Source organism: Cuculus canorus, chromosome Z (assembly GCF_017976375.1).
Source record: "Cuculus canorus isolate bCucCan1 chromosome Z, bCucCan1.pri, whole genome shotgun sequence".
Lineage (NCBI taxonomy): Eukaryota > Metazoa > Chordata > Aves > Cuculiformes > Cuculidae > Cuculus > Cuculus canorus.
This window is the reverse complement of record NC_071441.1, coordinates 19,091,021-19,116,767: the sequence shown is the minus strand read 5'-3', so window position 1 is coordinate 19,116,767 and position 25,747 is coordinate 19,091,021. Positions and strand designations below refer to the sequence as shown.

The window sequence follows — 25,747 nt, the reverse complement described above, 5'->3', positions numbered from 1 at the left end:
TCTCTACATTGAAGCACCTTGATCCAGCTAAAGTTTGTTTAACTAGTAGAAGTAGCTACTTCGGGTACAGGTACTAATCTAGAAAAGAAAAAAAAATATTTTGCAGTAACACTGAAAAAATTACAAATGTAGTAATATGAGAGAATAAGCTACAAAATAGCTGAGAAGTTCCCTTTAGGAAAATCGCCAATAGTTCAGCAACAGAAGATACTAGAAGTAAAAGAAGTTAGAATTACTAGAGGCTGACAACAGTGGGAGAACTCCTTAAGTCTGTTTAACTGCATACCATTAAAGCTACTTGAGGTATTTTATAAAGCCTTATAAGCCCAACCAAAATTAACCTTCAGTACAAATAATAATTATCTCAAAAGCATATTCTGCAAAGTGATTATTTTCACAGATATGCTCTAAATACTTGGCAATCAAAATCAAAAAACACTGTGTATCACTATGCTAGTGAACGCTAAATCCTGGCTACACTTGGCTAATAGGTACATACTAAGCCTTTTCTTCACTTTCTTAAAAACAAGAGTACAACATAATTTTATTATTACATAAAACTATTTCAATCAAGAAACTCAAGAACACAGGTAATAACAAGCGAGAAACTTAATCACCTACCTCTGCTTTCAAACTAATACTTTTAGCTATTGCTCAGGACTTCTAGTAATTAACTAAAGTTAATCCAGTTCAACAAAACCAGTAGTACAAAGTATTCTTTATTTAAATAATAACTAGCTTTGCTATTGCTCCTTCATTTGTTGCTGTTAGTCTTCTTCTTAAGAAAAAGTAACAAAGATGGAAGAAAATGTTTCTCTTGGAAAGAAGATCACAGTTTTACTTGAGGATAAAATTATCGTGCATCAGCAGGAACAACTTCATTAATCCCCCAAAGCTGCCTTTCTGCCCTGTCATTCTATTACAAAATACCAATATTCGTAAATGTGGTCTTTCAGGAGGACTCATTAACTGTTTCAAAATAAACTTCAGATATATTCAAAAAAACGTATTAAAAATAACTTGCAAAACAGAGCTAACGTTACAACTAGCATAACAAACATGCTTGACTATATTTTAGTATATATACACCCAGGAGATGCAATATAAGCATAAGAAATGAAGAATATTAGAAATATCACGACACACTATTTTATAAACTGTTTTACCATTTTGAATTAATTTGTGTAGAACTTAAGTTTACACACAGAGACTCTACGGGTATTTAGATTCTGATATCATCTGCCCAAATGAACACTATATACTTAGCTGCAGAAAACCAGGAATGTATAGCAACTGAAATGGTAGAAATTAAATGTAGTCTGACTATCAGCTGAATTGTAAGGTCTCTTGAGCACATGGATCCCAAAAATCACAGGAAAAAACACAGCATTCAAAGTAATTCAATTTAACAACCTATATCTCTTCTGAACTACCGCATAAAGATACAATTAAAATGCATTTGGACAGTTCACTTGTGATTTTATGTGTTATAAAATTGAAGAATTCTTTCTTATTCATATTAAAAAACAAACTTACTGAAACAGCTATCATGGTACTGTCAGGCCGCCATTCTGCTTGTTTATAAGGTCCAAACTGAGATGCTGCTTTTGATAGTTCCTTGTAGCTTACGATTAATACACTGGGCTGGAAGACAAAAAAAAAAAAAAAAATCTTGTATCTAGAAGGAATGGGACATTTGTTAGATTGTGATACTACTGTAAACAACTGTGTTTCCTTAACAGCAATAGCACATTTCCTTTTAAGAAGGAAGTTAAAGAATCAGTGCATATTTGAGAATGCATTACACAACAGTGTTCTTAGAAGGAGTTTATGTAGCACTCTTGCCAGACTGTCATTCCTAATCTTGCTCTTTAAAATCAAGGACATATAAATAAAATTATTTACCCAGAGAGAAGTAATTACCAAATACAGAAGTAGTTTCAAGTCAGACAAAGTGTGACTGATGCCTAGGATGAACAAAAGTATCTCAAACTACCTTCTATAATGAAAAGGACTGTCAAATGAACTATGATGAGACATACTATACAAAGTATTTGGCACAATCCACTTACTTAGTTTTTACTAAATGGATGGGCCATTGTACTAAAGAGAATGATCATCAGGAAATCTGTATTCTATCTCTTCAAGTAAAGGTTGCCAGAAATGATGCAGAAAGTCCAACTTTACAGTTTGCTGAAAAGATTCTGCATATGATGAGATTTACCCAATACAACCTTTCCTCCTGGGAATGGGGAAGAGCTTTAGGGTCATGAAGCCCAGAAAAAGTGAGCATGGGCACCAAGTCTTTATCTCTTTTCACAAAAGCAGTTGACAGCTGTGACACAAAAATTTGATGAAAAGTTACCCTTCCTTGCTCAGTACTTAGAAACATTCTTCCTCCTTAAACATATTTAAAACCAGTTTAACTTTCTTGCTCCTGAACCTCTAATTGCTTTCAGAAGCTTACACAGATATTCGCCCTTCTGCCACGAGAAGGTAGCAACAGAGAAATAAGTACATAAATAGATGACAACTATACCTCTTCAGTCTTCCACTAAATTAAACAAGCAAAGGTTCACTTTTTATAAAAGAAGTTTCCCCTCATCTTCATAAAAGATGCTCCCCCTAACTTTACCAATGTCAATTTTTCTTCAGAGATAAGCAGCAAACTCTGTACTAGAAAAAGCACACTTCTCCAGCCGCTAGAAAGGAACCAAAATACGAAACAGTAATGACTCTGCCGAAAGTAACGACGAAATCGCTTGGGAAAGCTTGTTTTCCACCACTAGGACCACGAGTGATGGCAACCTAATTAGTTTACTTGATTAAACAGCAGAAGCTGGTACAACACATCCAAAACCAGTAATACCACCCAGAAATCCTGTGGGCACTGCTAACCCAGAATTAGGTATCTACATCATATTTGGCATCAGTTGCTTCAGTTTCTCTCAAGAAAAAACAGCTACAAACAAATGCATTTAAAAACAAAAATAGCACAGAACAAAGTAATTAAATGTTTTCCCCACACATACAAATAAGGAGCTGAATTAATATCACACAGGCAGTCTGAGACTTGATAAATTCATAGCACGACTCTGCACGCAGTAAACAGCTTTATTACTTAAATTTCACCCCCACAAAGGCTGAATTATCAAAAATAAATATTTATACTGTAAAGTATAACAAGCAAACTAATCTTTATCCTAAGAATTATTTACACCAGGTTTTTTTTATTCATGTGGCGTATTTTGCAGATATTTGCAAATCAAATTATCTAACGTAGTTATCTAACTATTTTTAAGAGGCGTATTGATTGTTCTCTTGAACTACATAGCCTTTCACTGCTTGGCTTAGATTCACCTTAAGTGCCTTAAACATACAGAGAAAAACTGCCTAGTAACCATACAATCAAATAGTTCAATAGGTCACAAAGGCTACTGAACTAATGGTTAAACCAGAAATATTGCATTGATAGAATTTATTTCCACACATTCCCCCATTCAAAAGCACTATTCCATATGCGAGAAAACCCCTGACATACAGACTTTATCCCACTGCTTACAAGCTTCCCACAAAAGTGTGAATTACTACAAGGTTAATAAAGCTAGAAGGGCTAGAGAAGGAAATGGTCACTTCACTTCCGAAGTCATGTATTACATCTGAAGTGATCAAAGACATATAATGGCCTAGGAATATGTTCTATAAGCAGGAGTATATCAACTTATTTTCAATTATTTGCCTCAGGCAGAGCAAGTCATATTTTTAATGAAAATGAGGGCCTAGCTAGTATAACATTTTTCACTGGTTAGTTTTAGATATTTAACTCCCAGCCCATGCGTAAACACTGTAGGTTTAGATCCCAGTACACAGAATTCTCCCTAAATCATTACATTTGTTTCTGTTGGAAAAATCAACTCTCTATGTCAGCGTCACAAAAACTCCATGTTTTTTCCCTATTCATACGTCTGCATGCATCTAATGAAACCATAAAAAAACTAGTTAAGCACAACTAATGAAATGCGCACTGCTTCAAAGAAGCCAAGATACCGATTCTATTTCTTTATAAGGCTACAAATCTGCTTGCTGTAAATATTAATGGTAGAGTCACAGCTTTTGGACAAACTGGTGATCCTAGAAAAATAGCAAGTGCCATAACAAATAGAGTCATTTAAAAAAAAAATTATTGTCTACAGATTTTTTTTTTCTTTTAAGGAAAAAAGAATAGAAGACTGCAGAAGGAAAAGTTAAGTAATTATTTACACAAATTGCAACTTAAAATCAGCAAAAGCTTCCCAAAACAGATAGCAGCATATCTGGCTTGCCACAACTCAGTGCTGAGAAAATCTAGCATTTTGATATAGTACATTTTACCTCTCACAAGGAATGTAAGGTCAAGCAAAACAGAAGCTGCCACTCACGAACAGAACAGGAGATGGATAACAAAAATGGTAGGGGAAAAAAACCCCAAAACAACAAAAAAGGGGAAAGATAACTTTAAAAGAATAGAGAAGTATCATTACCAAAGAGTAAACAAGTTCTCCAGTGCTGAAGTTAATGCTACTGAAAAGAGACAAACAGAACTTCTTGTTCCCACAGTTAAATATACTTTATCTCTTTCCTTTGTTATAAACAATCCCGCTACCCTGGTGACTTTTTCACAAGAACACGTACTCGCCATATTAACACTTCTCAACAATGCCCTTCTAGCATAAAACGTGCCTTTTTCATTGATGTGAGATTATGACAACATTCAGAAGAAACATAAGAAAGCAAACCTACTTTGGATGACCAATGCTCAAACAGAAGAATTGGACTAGTTATAAAACAGTAGAGTAGCAAGCTAGCTTCGTGAGCAAAGATACCTAACTGAAACTGCTTTAAAACTCAGTTTTGCGTCATTATCAGTTGTCATACAATAAGAATTCTTCTGGACTTTTCACTAAGAAAGATGAGCTCTGTGTCAACATTAGGACAAAATATCTAAGCAAATAATTTTAAAAAACCCAACCATGCAACAACACAAAAACCCAAACTCACAGTGAAATAATTTAGAATTGTTACTATTTAATTCTACCTGATCAAATACACCATCTTTTCCACTTCCTTTTTTAAGCAATAACTATGAGCAGCATAAGTAGTATCAGAACACTGAATCATATAAAGCAGTTTTTATGAAGAAACCTATTGACATACAAATCTTGCAGCAATTTCTCTCAGCCAGCTTAGACATGCGAAATTACCTCTTCACTTCTCTGAACACAAATGTTCTACCACATTTGATGTAAATGCAAATAAAGTAGACATTTAAACCCTAAACAGAGACATGAATATTGCTCTGAACAGGCCACCTTTAAATAGTACAAGTCGTATAAACTTGTACAACAGCCATCACAGGAGCAAGTGTCCGTCCTAATTGAGACACTCAAAGTGCTTCAAAGAAAATGATATATTTTAACAAATTCATGACAGGTACAATCATTGTTTTTTTAACCAAATACAAAATAATGGAAAAACGAGTTTTCCTTAATTTGGATTCTGTAGTTGGACTGTTCCAGGTTATGCACAAACTGTGCATACAGTGGATTTAACTATTTAAGTAGATTAGCAAATACAATGGAAAACTACTGGACTAAGTTTGAGAAGTAAACATCTAACAGCATGTATACAATCAGACACAGAAACTTCTTAGCGCTCCCTTATTTTAGTTGCTTTCTTACTTCACTCGAACCCACAAGGAAAGAGTGTGAGACAGGAACACTCCCTTTTATAGTCACCCAAAAAACCTGGGAAAAATATAAGTCTCTTGCTCAGGCCCACGGACAATCCTGTGAGACACCAGCACTCCTTTAATTTTTATGCAAAACAAACAAGTAACTATTATATCCGTATTAAATACAAATACCAAAACCATATCTTTTGATTATTGTCTAAATTCTAAGAATATTGCATCAAGCAGTTGACATAATCAGACTCAATCAGACTTCTTATGTACTGCAAAAAGTTAAATGACTTTTTAAAAATACTGATAAAGTTGCACTGAATCCAATTATTTCTGCCCAAATAATATCCAAGAACACTGAAAGTTTTGAACGTTTTGCCTAGCCTATCCACAGCCAATATGTCCAGCTCTGAACTCCATTCCTTATTTTGCACTTTATATTGTAACTACAAATCCAAAGTAACTTGAATTTTAAGTCCAAGTAAATTTCACAATTTCTCTTTTTTTAAAAGTGTTCTCATCCTTAATGCCACCAATTCCAATTCACAAATTTATTTTCAAAAAAATTTTTTATATCTAATTCTAGCTTTCAGACACTGAGTATCTGAAAGACTAGCAGCCTTTTGACACTGTTATGTCTAAGAAGAAGACTCTCATACTTGCTAGAGCGTTCAACAGTATTAGCAGCTAACAACATGGTATCACATATGCGTTTGGATTATGTAATGGAACATTAATACAACAACCTTCATAGCTGTAGATAACTGTCAAGATCCTAATAATCTCACTCTTAACAATTTAATATTCTAGATAACAGAAGCTATCTCATTTAGAATCAAGAGGCAATTTATTTGAAAAACACAAACGTTATGTTTAGCCTTATAAGACAAAAGCTTCAGTGCTTCATTAGGCCTTAGGCACAAGACAAAAATCAATAGTACACTATTCTGGTGAGCTTATGATCAATAAACCAGAAAGGTAAGATGGAGAAAATAAAAGTATGAATGCATGCATAAGGAAGAGGAAAACTGATTAGTAATCATTAGGGATCAGAAGAAAAAAAGATGACAGAAAGCTGTTTTGTCAGTAAAGAGATACAAGGTGGTGATAAAAAAATTCCTAAAAGCAGAGTTAATTATAAAAACAAAACTCCGCTATTTCGGTTTTTAAAGCAGCTGGAAAGCTAAGAATCAGCAGAGTTTCCATCCAACAGATACAGCAAAAACAGCTCCCAATACTGTGCTTCACATAAGCTACCATGAAAGAGTTCCAAAAAACAAAGTGCATCAGAACTGTCAATCACTGCCTCTCCCAAGCTGAAGTTCTCAGTTAATCTACTACTCGAAAACTTTGCCAATGAGAAAAGTGATATTCTATAGATCTCTGCTGCTCCTCAGCCCCATGAATTGACATGTCCTTAAATTTGGTTGAAATGGAATTGCACATGATGGAGAACAAGCTCTCTAACCTCATCTCTGATCTCACATCGGCAAAAAACTCTTGTTATGTGCAACTATTTAGACTGTCAAACTCATAACTGAGGATGCTTTTGTCTTCACGCAAGTAATTCTGAGATGTCTTTCAGGGGCCATCTATTTCATATTAATACAGGAGACGCTGAAAAGCTGGTAACACCCAAATAATATTCACGTGACAATTTTACATTTCACATGATACACTACCAGTCTAACATGTCCTTCTAACTCCTTTAATTATTAACTATTAACCACAAGTACATCTTTATAACAGAAGTAACAGCACAACTGTTACTGTTACTGACACATAAAAAACATGGCCTTCTCAAACAGATGTCTGATTGGTATCAGTAAGAGGTCAGCATCTCAGAGGTTAAATTACTAAGGGGAAAAAACAGCACAAGAGTCAAGACATCTTAGTTTGCACTGATGCTATCTGTGTCATATTCTCAATACAAAACCACTTACATCATTATCAAGACATCTATTGCCCGTTTTGCAATCAAACTTCAGACAAATAAACTGCAGAGACTGTAAATAATCCTATCCAGGAAAAAGCCACAAACATTAATTCATTAACTGATTCTGCTTACAGTTCTGAGACAAAAGCATAACCCTGAAAGCATGGTAAAAACGTTTATTATATTCTCTTAATGGCCACCTATGATAAGAAAGATTACAAAGCCAACTGTGTATTTTTTAATACATTTATCAGGTATTGTATGAACTATAAGCATTGGTGTCACAAATAATTCCTTTTATAACACGACAAAATTCTAGGTTACACGTCTCTAACAGAAGCACAGTCACCTATTTTGCCTTATTTGTTTAAATAATGTGCACGCTTAGATTTAAAGTATGTATCAAGCTGAATTCTAGTAATGCAACAGCTAAGGACTGAAAAGCACATAATAGGGTTATAAAAGCTATCTGAAAATAGCATTTAGAATGAATAGAAATTACTTGCTAATCTAGGATTCTGACATGCATGTTTTCCCACAAGCCTATAGCTCACATTTGGGAGATCTGATTCTACATCAGATCATCATTAAAAAAGTAGTTTAAAAACAAGTAGAGATGTGAATCCAAAGCTGGTAAGCACTTAGGTAAGTAAGAAACGTTCCTCAAAATTAGTAGTTGGGGCAAACCACTCTTGGCTTGTAAGAGCTCACAAAACTGGTTTTGACAGGCAGACTCACAGCAGACAGTCCAACAACCCCCAGGAGTTTTCATTAAATATTCAAGGCCAAATTACTCCTTTCATTGCCAAAAGTCTGTTAAGATTAAAGACAGGAAATGCTGAACTATATTTACACATACAACTACATCATCAGACTATTCTTGTTGTGCGCAATTCACTCTTCATCACTTACAGGAGGAACTCCACCCATCTCCCACATCTCCTCCATCAGCTGCATACATCTTTCCTTACTATCTAGAGCCCCAGATGAGTTATCTAGAATTCCCTGTACTGCTCAAGCTCTTATTTCATGAGATAACCAAACCAATTAAAACTAAAAGCCACTACTGTTAAGCCACTACTGTTAAAGGAGTAACACTTTCTTTGAGCCAACTACAATGGTCTTTTGATGCCTTCATGAGCTGAAAAAAACAGGCTTCTATTTTTCAGCAAGCAGAACAATCCTGTAACAGCCAACACCAGACTACCATATGAGCCACTAAAACACAGGTGCAAGCAGGAAAGATCACAACACTTGGGACTGCACAGCTGCCTCATGAAACCTCACCTTTAGTTTCCAAGTCAATCTATGAAACACCCACTACCTCATTTTAGCATTTCGGAAAATTTCTTTCATGAACTGAAGTTTCTCATCACAAGCATCCAAGTACTTTACACTAGCAGAATGAAAACACTAACAAGCTTTCCAATGCTGTTGATGCAAACCGCTTTATTGGCTCTCAGTGTCAGGGAAGTTTCTGAGGTACTTCAGCCATTCATTTCTTCTGATTTAAGAAAAACTGTTTGAACAAAGGACTCCAAAGTGGGATGCATTTAATACAATCAACTGAGCTGCAAGGACAAAATGTTTTTCATACCATTAATAAATAAAATAAAGTAAAAACATAAAAACATGTATATTTCAGCTTTAGGTCATTCTTGTTTTCATTTCTGTAGTATATGCTTGATAATGTGCATAAAAGTACAGTAGCACATACGAGTAATTCATAAATAAATAAATGTACGATTATTAGGGGTGCAATCTTTCACCAACACTGGTGCAATCATGAAAAGTGTTCAATACTCATAAATGGTCTACCCACAAACTCACCCTTCCTTACAAAATAACATGTAAAACAGTCAAGAACTTTTTAGCTCAAAACTCCTGACAGAATTCCATCTGGTTTTACCCACGCCACTTACCTCAGTTTCTAATCTTAACGCCTATACTGTTTGCAAATCCAAACACAATCTACATTTTGGGATGACCTTTCCTTATTTCCATTAGTTCTTAGCTCAGAGCAGGTGAAAAGGAGCTATAAACAGTACCACAACTTGAAAAATACACATGCCGATGTGTATAAAAATACACACCTGGAAGTTTTTCAAAGGGCCTCTAGTTCTTGAAAAATTCAAAACAGCACTTCACCAGCACTATCACCCCATTCTTACACAAAACATGTCATATATAAGTGAGACAGTAGTAAGTCTTAACAAGAACATTTGCCTGAAGGTCTTTCTACTTCAAGAAATTGAATTAGTTCAACCCGACCAGAACTTGGCCTCATTCGGAAGATGATACTTCAGACAAATGAAAACATCTTCCAGAATGCAATAATTTTAGTTTGTTTTGGAGAGGTCCAACATGCGATTTTAAGCTTCACCTTCAAAAACAAACAAAAACTGAAATAAACAAAACCCATACCTCTCCCACTATATGCATAAAAATAATGCAACAGATTGTCTTTAAAAACATCCCTGACTGAAACCTTTGTTGCATAGGATTTTGCTAATGGGTAGGTGTCCACAGAGGTGGTGAGATTGCAACATACATTTTAGTCTAAGATCAGTCAGTGATCAAGCCTAGTGAAGTCAGCACCTTTTTCAAAAGCACCCATTACCTATTGAATTAAAATGTATCTAAAAAAAATGTTAATGACTTGTAAGCTTGCTCAACTTTTCTACATCAAGTGAATTCCTTTTGTGCTCTGCCTGTAGTGAGTTATACAACATTCAACATCTCAAAACAAGTCCAAGCATGTACACTAATGAACATCGTCCTCAGGAACAGACCGTAAAGTACACTACATTCTTCTCAACAGGACCTGTCTTGAGAAGCACTCTAAAATCCTGTTCTTTTTAATTTATTTTCCTGGAAAAGAAGACCAGCTGCACTCTGTACACAGACTACAACTGAAGGTTTAAAAACCTGTAAAACTCTAGAAGAGCATACACTTCTATCTACACTATGTCCCACAAACTTAAGGAAACAGAGGCCACGTTATGATTTTCACACAGCATAGCCACTGGGCTGATGTGTCCTATTTGGATACTTGCACAGGTTAAAAAAACAGCATCACCACCCTGCCCAGAAACTAACGACCAGCCCTGAAGGGCAAAATACATGGTGAAATGATGAAGTCTAAGCATAACTTAAAACAAGATTTTAAGACTTCAAAGTTATGGCTGTCATTTTACATCTTTCAGCTCTCTAAAACTGGATTGTTAGTTTTCTTCTGTAATTTGAGATAAACTCTAGAATAATCGTCTGGAGCTGGAGATATTTATAGACAGATTTAGGGCCTAATCTAGGCAGTATTTAAAAGGATCCAGCATCAAAGTTTAAAGTTAGTATCACAGCTCTTTCATGGACTGCATCAAATCGACAAACAGCTTTTTTGTTACCACACTAATTCAAAGTGAATTAAAAGCAAGGCATTTACTATCAATTATTCACAGTCTCAAATTGGATGTTGCTAGAGCAGCAGCTCTCAAGCAAAAGCCATGACAATTCTTCTTTTTAGGGCCACAAAACTTTTAAACTTTTCATAAAAGGAAAGATTTGTGAACTTCTGTGTTATATCATTACAAAGTTTGCTATAAGTCTGTTCTGTGTTTTATGAAAAATGTGTTTCATATTTCTTACGTTCACATTCTTTTATATAAAACAGAACATATGAAGGCAGACGACATGAAGCACATTTGCAAAAAAAGTACTACTAAACTCTCCATATTAAGCTCACGCGCTATTTAAGTTAAAGTGTAAAAAATAAAAGTTGGTCAGAAGCCTCATTCTCACGAATAACAGGTGTTAACAATAACTAGATCTATCTTACATCTGGAGCGTCATGCCCAGTTCTGGAATCCTCAACATAAGAAGGATATGGAGCTGTTGGAATAGGCCCCAAAGGAGGGCTACAAAGATGATCACAGGGCTGGAGCACCTCCCATACGAGGGCAGGCTGAGAGAGTTGGGCTTGTTCAGTCTGGAGAAAAGAAGGCTCCAAGGAGACCTTATAGCTACCTTCCAATACCAGGAGGGGCTACAAGAAAGCTGGAGAGGGACTGTTTACAAAGGCTTGTAGTGACAGGACTAGGGGCAACAGGTATAAACTGGAGAGCGGCTAATTTAGACTAGACATAAGGAAGAAATTCTTGACGATGTGAGTGGTGAGGCACTGGCACAGGTTGCCCATGGAAGCAGTGGCTGCCCCATCCCTGGGGGTGTTCAAGGCCAGGTTGGATGGGGCCTTGGGCAGCTTGACCTAGTGAGACGCGCCCCTGCCCATGGCAGAGGGGTTTGAACTGGATGATCTTTAAGGTCCCTTCCAACCCAACTATTCAGATTCTATGATTGTATGGTTTTCTTAGTACAACATTACTCTCAGTAAACAACGTGGCTTAAACACTCTGATTCAAAAATAATGATGCATTCGAGAAGCTTTCATTCCAAATTTCACAACCTTTTCTGGAACAAGAACAAAACCCCCCCACATTTTACTTCGTCTGGAAAGCAGCGTCGGAAGGGCAAGGGGAGGACGGATACTCACTCTGCAGTACCAAATGCTTAGCTGAGACGGGGATAATACTGCGAAGAAAGCTCTCTGGGGATCCGTCTGGATGTGAAGAGGTTGCTCCAGGGACTCCAGAGGACACAGTAGCCTCTTGGGCCAGCCGCTGAGGAAATACATGACTGTAGATCTCCCGAGGAGCTCTAGCCTAGGCGGGGGGCATCGGCCGAAGGGGAGATGCAGGAGGGCTCGCCGCCCGCTCGACAGCCTCCGGGCGACGGGCTCTGATCACCGGCCCGGAGGCGACCACGCATAATCTCAGCCGAGCGACCAGCAGGAGGGGGGAGGGCAGGGCCTGGGATTGCGGGGGGTCCGGTCACTGCTCCGAGCGCGCCTGCGGGGACTGCGGCGGCTGCAGCGGCGGCTCCTCCGTCCCGCGGGTGCCACGCGCGCCCGCTCTCCGTGTCGCTGTCGTCGTCGCTGCCGGGTCCCCTGCCGCCATCGCCTTCCCCCGGCCCCTCCTCCTCCTCCCCCGCTCCGGCGTCTGATTGCCTCGGGCCCCGAGCACGACGCCGGCGCCGCGGCGGGGGGGCGGGGCGGGGGCGGGTCAGGAAGCGCCAATTGGCCGCGGCGGCGCAACCGCGCGGAAGTGATGTCAGACGCGCCCGAGAGGCCCCGTGTCAGCGCGGGGGGGTGGGGTGCCCTGCGCTGCGCATGTGCGGGGGTGGAAGTGGTGAGTGTGAGGGAAACCAAGGGGAGAGCGTTAGGGAGGTGGGGAGTCGTGGAGGTAACAGGGAGTGAGGAGGAAAATGGGGTTCTGCGCATGCGCGCGAAGGCGCTGATACGGTGTGCGTGTTCTGCGCATGCGCGCGGAGGCCTGCGGTGGATTGGGTATTGTGCGCATGCGGGCGCTGTGGGCCTGAGTGTTCTGCGCACGCGCGTGAAGACGCTGGGGAAGGGGCGGGTGTTCTTCGGAGAGTGTCGATGACCGCAGGCTGGGAGGCGGAGTGGGCACTTGCGGCCTTCTGGGCGAGGGCTGCCCTGGGTCCACAGGGGGCAGAGACACAGCCAGCCTCCACCCCCACCCCCCGCACGGGGAGCTTCGCACCTGCTGGATCCGGGTTCGGAGCGTTCGCACGGAGTTGGTCCCGTTGGTACTGAGAACACCGGCAAATAAACTGTCTCAGGAGTCGTTGTGGAGTTGTAGAAAGCATGCGCTCTTTGTGAGGCCTGGGAAACGCGAGGGACCGATCTCTTACCAATCGTGTGTGAAGGAAGAAATCATAGAATAGTTGGATTGGAAGGGACCTTAAAGTCCAGTTCCAACCCTTCTGCCATAGGCAGGGACACATCCCACCAGATCAGGCTGTCCAAGGCCCCATCCAACCTGGCCTTGAACATCTCCGGGGATGGGGCAGCCACAGCTTCCTGGGCAACCTGTGCCAGTGCCTCACCACCCTCATCAGGAAGAAATTCCTCCTTATGTCCAGTCTAAATCTGCCGCACTCCAGTTTATACCTGTTGCCCCAGTCCTATCATTATAAGCCTTTGTAAACAGTCCCTCTCCTCAGCTTTCTTGTAGCCCTTTCAGGTACTGGAAGGTTGCTGAGAGGTATCCTTGGAGGCTTCTCCAGGCTGAACAACTCGAACTCTCTTAGCCTGTCCCTGTACGGGAGGTTTTTCAGCCCTCTGATCATGTTTGCAGCTCTCCTTTGAAGCCGTTCCAACAGCTCCATATCCTTTTTATGTTGAGGATCCCAGAACTAGACATAATACTCCAGGTGAGGTCTCACAAGAGAGGAATAGAGGGGCAGAATCATTTCCCTCAACCTGCTGGCCATGCTTCTTTTAATGCAGCCCAGGACACCGTCGTCCTTCTGGGCTGCAAGTGCACATTGCCGACTCATGTCAAGCTTCTCATCAACCAGCACCCCCAAGTCCTTCTCTGCAGGGCTGCCCTCAATCACATCATCCCCCATCGTGTACTGATATTGGGGATTGCCCTGACCCAAGTATAGGACCTTGCACTTGGCCTTGTTGAACCTCTTGATGTTCTCAGAGGCCCACTTCTCCAGCTTGTCCAAGTCCCTCTGGATGGCATCCCATCCTTCCGGTGTGGCAACTGCACCACTCAGCTTGGTATCATCTGCAAATTTGATGAAGGTACACTCAATCTTGCTGTCTGTATCATCAGTGAAGATGTTAACAGCACTCATGATTTGTTGTAAGTTGCTAACCTATTATATATTTCAATATTATGTATAGTCTTTGTGATTTTAGAACTAAAATATAGGATTAGCTTGAATAATAACTTTTATCTAGCCTATGACAACCAACTTTTAGCTAGCCTGTGCCAGCAAGATGGTGACCAGGGGGGTAAACCTCCTCCCACAGTAGAGGACGATGAGGTTTGTGACCACCTGAGGAACCTGAACAGGTATAAGTCCATGGGACCTGATGAGATGCATTCCAGAGTCCTGAGAGAATTGGCAGATATGGTTGCCAAGCTGCTGTCCATGATATTTGAAAAGTCATGGCAGTCAGGAGAAGTCCCTAGTGACTGGAAGAAGGATAATGTTGTGCCCATTTTTAAAAAGGTTAGAAAAGATGACCCTGAGAACTTCCAACCTGTCAGCCTCACCTCTGTGCCTGGGAAGATCATGGAACAGATCCTCCTAGAAGCTATGCTAAAGCGCATGGAGGACATGGAGGTGATTAATGGCAGCCAGCATGGCTTCACCAAGGGCAAGTCCTGTATGACCAACTTAGTGTCTATCTATGATGGGTTAACTGTAGCAGTGGACACGAGTAAGCTGACAGATGTGATCTGTCTGGACTTCTGTAAAGTCTTTGACACCATCCCCCACAACATCCTTCTGTCTAAATTGAAGAGTTACGGATTTGATGGGTGGATGGTATGGTGGATAAGAAACTAGTTGGGTGGTCACATTCAAAGAGTTGTGGTCAGTGGCTCAAAGTCCAGATGGAGATCCATGACAAGTGATGTCCCTCAGGGGTCCAGTGCTGTTTAGTATCTTTATCAATGATATTGATAGCTAGATTGAGTGCACCTTCATCAAGTTTGCAGATGACACCAGGCTGAGTGGTGTAGTTGCCACACTGGAAGGACAGGATGTCATCCAGAGGGACCTGGACAGACTGGAGAAATGGGCCTCTGAGAACCTCAGGAGGTTCAACAAGGCCACATGTAAGGTCTTGCATCCGGGTCAGGGCAATCCCCAATTTTGGTACACGATGGGGGATGATGTAATTGAGAGCAGCCCTGTAAATTATGTAAATAAATTCTGGGAAGTGACTGTAATAGACACACCTGTTCCAGGAAAATTGATAAATGTGTGTGCTTTGACTGTACATAGCCTTTATGAACGGTACTGGAAGTTGCACGCATATTAGGTGGAGTGATCCGCTGCATAACCAGCATTGCATTAAAGAATATCTCACTTAATAATGAAATTGGTATTGATTATTGAGTCTGGCTTTTCACGGCATCATGTGCAGCAAGACCAGAGCTGAGACAGAGTGCATTTCCCACTCACATGCATATGCATAAATTTTCCCAGAAATCTTAAGCATATTCTGTTACTCTCCAAGAGTAATAGATTTTAATGTTATTGTGAACTTCACAACAGTCAAAAGTCTTGCTAATTTGGAGTTTGACCTTGCCTTTGAGATAGGGAGAGACTGCAAACAGAGGTGGTCACAGAAGACACATCTGTTCAGCACAGATCATACTGCATACAAGACATTTTTGTCTTCAAAGAATGAAGTGTCTGGAAAAACACTGTGAAAGAGAACATGCTGTCAAAGGGACATTCTGTCTAACTTTCAAAAAAATACAATTACTTATATGAAACTTTGCTTTATCTTAAATAAAAAGTATTCCACTTTTTTTTAAAAAAAGTAACTACTTCTTGTACCACCCTGGTACCCAGCATGCAGCTCAGGAGGAGAAAAGCTGGTTTGGTGGCAGAGAGTGCCAAGGAGCACTGCTGTAAGAGGCAAAGGTAGGTTTGGGTGAGAAAGATCTGTGAGTCGCCCGCAGGAAAGGGAGCAGTTCCTACCACAGCTTGTGCGTAGCATCGTGGCTTTGGTGTCAGGCTTCTACCAGGTGCTGGCACTAACATTTCTCCCAAGTGACAATTTGGATCAAGGATCTGATTCATGGGAAGAAAAAATAAAAGAACACGTGGCTTTTTTTTTTTTTTTTAGCAGAGTTGTATTTCACTTGAGACCTGCTCCTTCATCTTGGATGCCCCATCCCTGGAGCTGTTCCAGGCAAGGTTGAATGGGGCCTTGAGCAGCCTGGTCTGGTGGGATGTGTCCCTGCCCATTGCAGGGGGGTCGGACCTGAATGATGTTTAATGACTCTTCCAACCCAAACTATTCCATGATTCTGTGAGTCTATGATCTGGTTTTCGTGACAGACCAAACGATTTTATTCACACATTAAAAGAGCAGGAGCACACACTCTGAAGAATGAAAAGCAGAAACTAAAGCTACAGCTGTATTTATAGTGAATGAGGCTGTTAGTCTCCTCTTGTGGTTGGAAAATCAAAGAAGATGGAAGAGAGCCAAAGGGAGATGACTGCAGTGTTTGTATTGGAAAGGAATAGTTACCACAATAATCAGGAAATTTTACTGAGCCAGTCCCCTAGCACTGCTTTCTAGAGGAGTTCCTCTGGGCTGAGCTGGCTTGAAACAGATTTCACTGCGTGCAAATTACCCAGTTCCCTTGAAAGAACATGGTCTGTCTCTGCACCTAAGGCCTCCTCTCAGCATATTTTAATAGATTTTTATTGTCACTGTACAAGTACTGTGTTACAGCTGAACTATTTCTGTCTGCACACAAGCACAGAAGAAAAGTGAGTTATAAGGATCTCTGTATTAGAATCCAGACAAAATCACAATATGACCTGAAAAAGAAATTCTGGTAAAGGATCAAAATACAAAGATATTTCATACCTTAGACTTTTAAGTGGACAACTTGGATATACCTTGACAACAAATTCCCTGCTGTCAAATAGATGCCAATCAGTGCTTCTGCTGCAAACACTCTCTTTGCTGTAGTCTCTTCTCTAAACTGTTTTTTGTCTTCTGAACCAGGAAATGGAAATAATATTCAGGCATGTAGCAGCATCTCATTTATTAACTCCCCTTTCTATTCCTCATATTAGGAAATAAATGCCACAAAAAATACATCCTGAAGAGTAAGTATGACTTTTAAAATGATCTTTCTTCTGAATGAGTTATAGTTTGCCAAGATCATCTTATTTGATGAAAGAACAGAGAAGTTTCTCAAAGAAAAAGCATGAAACAAAATGGTACAGGACCTACGTGTCATTTGTACTTTCTTGCAGCTTCCTTGGGTAATGCTCCAGCATATGTATGCGTAAGAGGTAGACACACTTCTAGCTTGTTCTGTTGATGCGGAACAATGCCAGATTGTATGCCGAGGGCAGCATTAATGAAGGAAACAGCTGCTGCTGTTAATAGCAACTACATTGTTTGATTTTGCCATAACTGTACATTGTGCAAAAAGTAAAGAGACTGAGATCTTTGTAATGTTTGCATTACTCCTATTGTTGCTTTCTTTGTGAAGAGGCATGGGGCACACAACTGAGATTAGAAATACCGATAGAGCAGTGTTTTGTTAAAAGCGTGACTGTCGAAATCCTCACAAAATCCTATATTAATATGATCTAAAATATGTTGATTTTGGCACATTTTTGTGGGCTGAATCAAGGACATATTTAGATGCCTAGAATTGTACTTGGGTAATAGTAAATTTTTTGAAATCATAGACTGTTCGCACTTGAGTACAGAAACATAAGTGCATTTCTCCATGTTGTGTTACGGGAATGTAACTCATAATATCCTGGGATGCAAGAGTTGTGCGGAAATCAAATGCATGCAGGGGACCAAGCTCACAGATTCTTCAATGGACCTGGCAGTGGCTGCCACAGCACAGTTACAGGATATAGCAGCAAGACTATGAAAGCAATGCTGAACAGACTTGTGAAAGCCCTTTATACACAGAAGTTCAGTTGTCAGTTGTCATCAAGTTCACCTCATTGAAGATAAGACTTGCTTGCAGCTGCCTACTCAGTGACGGTCGTGTTGTTTTGGAAACTGCACTCTTGAGATAGCTGAGTCCTGAAAAGGAGGAGCTCATGCAGATCTGTGGGAACATCCAGGGACATTGAAATATTGTAAGAATAGGTAGATAAGCCTTAATATTAGCAGGCTAAGGAAAGGAAGGAGGGGACATTGCTGGTGGCAGAAGTGGATCTAGGGTGAAAATGTTGCAGGAGGGTAGATATCCTGCACAGTCAAGCCTCCTGGCACTGATTTGCAGCTAATGCCATGAACTATCACTTAGGCTGGGCAGCTAGGTCTCACCTAATGTTACATGTGCAGCTGTTGCATGGACAGTTATGGAGGGTCAGTCCTTGTATGTGATTTATTTAATTTTTTTAATGACCCCTCCTCCCACTATTTTCACTGCCAGCAACATAGCACAAAGCCAAAAAAATCCTGCAGAAGGGCTGTTAGTAAGGCATGGTCATAGTCAATGGCATGAAGTTTTTGCCATGCTGCTTAGAGGTGCAGGCATTATGCCTTATAAACCATGGAAGATGTGTGACAATGTGTGAGTGTCTATGTGTGTACATCAAAAGGTTGTCATCTTGAACTCTTACAACTGGTTATGGAACAAACAAATCCTTCATCTCAGAAGTTTCTGCTGCTGTGAGATGAAGACTGCTCTAGATTAGCCTGTTATTTAAACTGCCTGTTTAATTAGTCTTCCTGTGACCCACCAGAATTGGACTTTTTCATTGAGAACAGATCCATATAAACAGAACAAAGGCAGGGAAAGCATCCGACTGATTTTCCTGTGAGTATTTCAGAGGGTGAACTACAATGGTTGTTACCATCCTTAAGGATGAAATCTAAAGAAATATCAAAATATTAATATCAGAAATCTATTAAAAAGCCAACAAACCAAAATAGACAAGACAAAATCAAAAAACCCAACCCACCACAAGAAAACCAGTAAAATGGAAGTTATTTGTTATAAGACCTCAGGAAAATCTTAAGTAATTTAAAAGGCAAATAAAATGAAAACCAAACAATGGATTAAATGCTGTTTAGTTAGCTGCAAATCCATGAGTTTTAATAAAGCACAGAGAAAAATCACTAATTATTGCAGACATTTTTTTAATTCGGCCAAGAGACATGGAAGGAGTATTCCTGTGAAGAGATTGTTAGAAAGAAGGGTAAGAACAGTTTATTCTATTATAACTGCAAAATCACGGTCAGCAATCTGTGCTTATATACAGTATATGGCTTGAAATACTGGGAAATACTGTTCACTTACAATAACAGACTCCATCATTTTACCACACAAAACAATAATTCTAGAATAGAACAGAAATGGTACTGTTCTTTTGGATTACTCATTAAGTTTATACTCACTTTCTGTCAAATTATGGTTTGTTTTTATACTCAGCTATGATTATATGGACTATAAAGCTAATTCCAAGCAAAGAAGTGGAAGTGGTAAAATTAATTGAATACATTTGACCTAGTTTTCTAGTAGTCAATTATTCACGAATAGTTACGAAATCATTTGGCAACCTTATTTACCATTTCATAACTTATAAGGTTATACAATTAATATTTATTGTTTTCAGATCATTCCCTAATTCCTTGCAAATATTCACCATCCATTTTACAGAGGTCTCTGATTTCAAACAAGTAACACAGTGCTGTTTTCAGTTTCTCACTGGACAATTTATGTGACTCACCAGAAGCATAAACCAGTACTGTTAGAACTCAGTTTCCTGAGTTTTTAAGTAGAGTTTTGCAGTAATGTTTCTGTGTTTTTTTCAGTACCAAACTGACATGTTTTGATTCTGAAATTTTGAAATGTATGTAGTATTCAGAAGTAGTAGTATTTCATCAAGTATTTGAGAACCCAAACCTAAAATTTGCAAGTAAATTAGTAATTTTGCTAGTGAGTTTTGGAATGGAAATAAATGCAGATGCAGTTATTACAGTAAAGTAATAAAAATGGGTTAGTTGTGTAAGAAATCAAATAAATTTGGGGCCACAACACTTTCTTTTGTTTACTTGTCTCTGAGAAAACAGAAAAGGAAATAAAAGCTGAGATCCTACACACACATTAACAGCTGTAAAAATGTATATAAAGCCAAATATGAAGGGAAAAAAAAAGATTTCAAAGTTCTGAAAGCAACCTTTATCAGTTAATGGATTAATCACTGACAGTCTCAATAAATATGTGTGCCAAGACCTTGGGGTATCAGATTTCACATAGCTACCACAAAAGTTGCAGAAGATTTGGATTCTTTGGAATAAAATCCATATAGAAACAACCCTGAGGACTTCAGTCTGATTTTCACAACTGCTATAAATTCAGTACGGGTGTATTAAAAAAAAAAATAAAATTCATCTACATTAGTGAAAATATTCTTAGAAAGATGTTATCTTCTTTCAGACTTTATTATCCAGGTTTTGGTGACTGACAAACATGCTCTTTAGTTTAATGAGTAGCCTGCCAATGAAGTATTTGCTCTGTGCACACAATTACTTTGCCAAAAGCCATTGTTATTTCTGAATATGTCTAGAGAATTGCATTCCTTGAGGTTGTTTAATATTTGCTACTGGGAAGCCAAAACATCCAGAATCACAGGTAATTTTTAAAATCTTGGTTTTATGAAAGAAGTTTATTCTCTTAGATTCTGCAACACACAGTGAAGGCTCTTAAGAAAAGCCCCAATATTATGAACTGCAGGTAATTTAATGGAATTGGATCACCACTGATCAATAAAACGACTATATACAAACTATATATGGCTTTCTAAGAGGAAAAAGGGATTGCAGAAGAAGTTACTAAATTACTCTGGTGAGCATTTCCTAACATCATTTTCAGTATAAACCAGTGCTGGAAAAACGTTCTTTGTTCACTGTAAATGAACTGATGAACTGTTCAATCTGCCATGTATGGAAAGAAATGAATTAAGCAGTTTTTTTGGGATGGTGGCTGCATATTTCTACCTGGTAGCACCCCCTTCCTGAAGTACCAGTCGCACGATATGGTTACAGTATGTTGTGTAGACATGAAAACTGTGGACAAAATGGTTGGAAAGATGAGGGCTCTTGCCTATGTAAACACTGGTAGATAGAACGACCTAGACTTGCTATGTTATAGATTTAAATTATTTGGTTTAATAGGTGTTTCTGGAATTTTTTTGAACATTTGCTCTATTGTGTCATTTGAAGCTCATAGAAGTGCACTTGAATTATATTGCTATACATATGTTATCCATAACACTGTGTTATGGAGACAGTGTTATCTGTAACAGATCCTGCCCTGACTCCACTGTTGAATTTCAGGAAGAATGTTTTCAGTCTGAAGATGAACAGTAAAGGAGGACATACATGCTGGAGGCAAGAGTCTGGTCTTGTAAGCTGTTGGACATGATATGCAGCATGGGATACTGTCTGTATGCAAGAAGCAGGTGTCAGGATGCAAAACGCATTTCCCGGTATCTTCCTGAGCAGACACAAGGGACAAAGATAAAGAAAAGAAGAAAAGAGAGGGATTTTCTTGACTATGATTAGTGGATATTTACCTTAATTTTGTTTTCTCTGTCTCTTCATTGTAGGCACTTGTTTAGACTGAGATTTGTATTAAATAACCTCTTGACAGTGTGTTAAGGTGCCTGTAGCGTTAGCAGTGCCCTCTACAGACTTTTATTTGGTAAGCAGAAAGAGCTGTAGCAAATGCACTCTGTTTTGATTATGTATTTATACTGGTTGAGCTAGTTCTTTTAAATGTTTTGCTAGCAGAGCATGGTCTGAAACTTGGAATTCTGTTCCCAAGCTGCTTTGAAACAGACATAGTGTGCTGTGAGTAAACACACAAAGTGATAGGCAAGCAAATCACAGGCTTGTTTCAAGGGCCTGGTTTCCTATTAGTTTGTGAGTTACAACCGTGCAGCATCCTGAGCAACAGGAATTCCAGTTTCCATCTCTTTTCCCCTTACGAGTTCATCTCTGTCTATGCTGACCTGCCTGTGTCTGAAAGAAATGGATGACCAGTTCAGTTTTTAGTTCTTTGTGATCAGTGACTACACTGACAAAAAAACCCATGGCTTTTTTATGAAGGGCATTGTATTAGATTCAGTCAAATTGATGCTAAGGTAGAGCTCTCCCAACATCCCTAAAATACAAATGCAAGTATGACTGAAGTTGTCACTGACAAAGAAGACATCCTATTTTGAGCTGTTTCTAATGCAATGTAAAAGAAATTATTTTTGAACTATGCTTTTTTCCTAATTGTTAATGATCTGTCTACTGCAACTTAAAATATCTTCCAATTGTAGGACAAAACTTGGAAATAATTTATCACTTGGTAAATTACATGAAAATTGATTGCTGATCCCAAATCATCATTGTTTAAATGGTAACCCACTTGCTGCAAGAATATCATCAGCATAAAGTAGAGCCTTTTCATTACTGTTACTTATGAATACATTGCTCTTCTTCATGCCTTTCCTCTGCACATCATACTAAATAATGCTTTCTAATCAGGAGTCTCAGACAATTATAGGCTAAGCATTCTGACTTCTGATCCAAGAACACACAGGGACATCTGTGTGGTCTCTAGGAAGTCACTTGAGTATTATGTTGTAAAAATCTTGCTAATAATATGTGCCTCACCAAACTGTTTTGGTGTGAATTGGTTAAGGAGACAGATTCTGAGCTGTTTGTCAAGCAGAAGCTTGTACTTACTTCAGCTGAAGATCTGAAAAGGCAAAAGATGCAACATCAGGACTAGCTGGTGGTAAGACACACACAGAAAAATCATAATACTGTCCATTATATTCTCAGGTGGACCTCGCAACTATAAATAACCTGTCAGAAAAATAAACCCATTAAAGAAGAATGCATTAGAAAAATTATAGAGAGTTGGTTGACTTTGTCCCCATTTAGAAAAATCTCTAACAATCCTGTGGCCTTTTTAAAGATTTGGTGTTTGCAAGCACTGTGTGGAGCTATAGAGCTTGTTTTTCTAGAGATGTAAATCTGATAGCTTCAAAACAGAAAAATAAAATCGGAAGTGATATATGAAATTCTGGTTTTAGGCTATGCTACAGGAGTCATACTTTTTCAGTCACTCAACCATGCCACCATTTAAGGTAGTTGTAGAGAGCAATAAGGTCTCCCATCAGCTTCCCATTCTCCAGGCTAAAGAACCCCAGCTCTCTCAGCCAGTCCTGGTAAGACTTGTTCTCCAGCCCCTTCACCAGCTTCGTTGCTCTTCTCTGGACAGACCTCAGAGCCTCAACATCCTTCTTGCAGCGAGGGGAGAGAACTGAACACAGGATTTGAGGTGTGATCTCACCAGTGCTGAGTACAGGGACAGAATCACCTCCCTGGACCTGCTGATCACACCATTTCTGATACAAGCCAAGATGCCATTGGCCTTCTTGGCCACCTGGGCACACTGCTGGCTCATGTTCAGCCGTCTGTCAATCAACACCCCCAGGTCCTTCTCCTCCAGGCAGCTTTCTAGCCAGACTTCCCCTAGTCTGTAGCGCTGCATAGGGTTGTTGTGCCCCAAGTGCAGGACCCGGCATTTGGCCTTGTTAAACCTCATGTCATTGGCCTCAGCCCAGCGGTCCAGCCTGTTCAGATCCCTTTGCAGAGCCTCCCTACCCTCCAGCAGATGGACACTTGCTCCCAGCTTAGTGTTGTCTGCAAACTTACTAAGGGTGCATTCGATCCCCTCATTGAGGTTATTGACAAAGACATGGAACGGGGCTGGACCCAGCACTGACTCCTGGGGGACACCACTTGTAACTGCCCTCCAGCTGGAGTTAACTCCATTTACCACCACTCTTTGGGCCATCCAACCAGTTTTTCACACAGGAGAGTGTGCACCTGTCCAGGCCAGAGGCAGGCAGTTTCCTAAGCAGAATGCTATGAGAAACTGTGTCAAAGGCGCTACTGAAGTCCAAGAAGACTACATCCACAGCCATCCCCTCATCCAGTTATGTGTTGTTGAATGCCAGTTTTCTAACATGAATACTGCTGTATGACGTGGCTTAATACTTAGAGTAAATAAAGGACGATTAATGCAAAATAAGGACATGCACAGGCAGAATCTCCATTACTCATCTTTCTGGAATCATGTGATGAAACATAGCACCAGTTTTTCTTAAACAATCCTGAGAAACACAAGTCTCAGAGTGATTGGCATATTTACAGTCTTGTTAAGAAAATTACTTGGTTTTATTAAAAATACTTTATTTCCATATTAAGAGTTATTTTTCTGTTTTACTTGTATGGGTCAATGAAAACTGCTAGCTAATTCCAAATATGTTGAAATAATCACTGTGAGTAAAAAGGTACGTGCCTAGTAGAGGAGTGATGCGACAAGATCTTTAGTCAGAAGTCTCCAGTTTAGAAAGCGTGTGGTTTAAGTGCCTCAGTGATTCTCACTGGCTTCAAAGGTACTTAAATATGTTAAACACTTTAGCACTTCCAGTGTGCCAGACTGTAAAGATGAGAGTTTTTTATTCACACATTGAAAATCTCATAAAGCTCAGCAAGGCCGAATGCAAGCATACAAAGAAACCTTCATTAGTTTGTTAACAAATTACTGGTTAGAGACCTTGTAAAAATCCTGTTGTTGTTTGAGACAAACCATATGCCAAGGTTATGTGCCCAACAGTCAGAGCAGGGGTTACATAACTGCATAGCAACAGAATTAGAATTAGCTTAGCTATGAATTTATTTGCTTTCCACATCTTCAGGGTTGCCTAGTAAAACAAGCTGCAGATTTTTAGCAGCCTATTCCCTGTTTTGCAGGGTTAAAATATCATAGTCACCATCTGTCATTGTCTTCTTTTAACTGTACTTGCTTTGCTCTTGCATTTTGCCATGTTTTAGTCTGTAAATGATGGGGTTTTATTATGGGATCTTGTTGATTAATTCTCTATTACTCTGCTATTAGGTCTTCCTGTGGTACTTGAGCTGATAATTTATTCAGCTTGGCCCCGTACCATGATACTTATATAATGCTCTCTTTAAGTTAAAAGGCCTTGCCTGAGCATGGTTGTTCAGTGAAGGCAGAAGTGGTATAAGTTATGTCTCTACCATTTGCTATTGTGTTATCAGTGCTATCCATCTGCTGATCTGCTGTGTTGTGAGAAGTAGCAAAGTTGCAAAGTCATGCTGTGTGGCTATTAGAGGCTGTGCCAGGATGGCATCCTGTTATATTTAACTAAGTTTGCTTTGAAAAAGTGGGAAGGTCACTAAAGCATGTAAACAGTCTGCCTAACTTCAGATAAAATGTGTTAGCAGTGTTGTGGTCAGCTCAGCAAGTCTTGACTAGAGGGAAGCTGGGACAACTTTTGTTTCTTGATTACTTTCATATTTTCAGGGAGTCACTTTGAGTGCATACAGGGATCAAGTGAGCCATAACGCTGCTCAGAGTTCTCAAAATCTCTAGTTGGAGCTCAGACTGTTC

The 25,747-nt window shown here is 39.5% G+C and overlaps 1 protein-coding gene across 2 annotated transcripts in view; it reads right to left on the bottom strand.

Annotated features, from left to right (window-relative positions):
* Positions 1–12,662, bottom strand: part of RIC1 (RIC1 homolog, RAB6A GEF complex partner 1) — a 50,835-nt gene extending 38,173 nt beyond the window's left edge. For both annotated transcript variants that reach the window (XM_009571616.2, XM_054054042.1), the window contains exons 1-2: positions 12,205–12,662; positions 1,537–1,644 (exon numbers count right to left, since the gene is read on the bottom strand). In XM_009571616.2, coding sequence (XP_009569911.2) covers positions 1,537–1,644; positions 12,205–12,345 — 249 coding nt within the window. In that variant the 5' untranslated portion in view covers positions 12,346–12,662. The remainder of the gene's footprint in view (positions 1–1,536; positions 1,645–12,204) is intronic.
* Between the last annotated feature and the right edge of the window lie 13,085 nt (positions 12,663–25,747).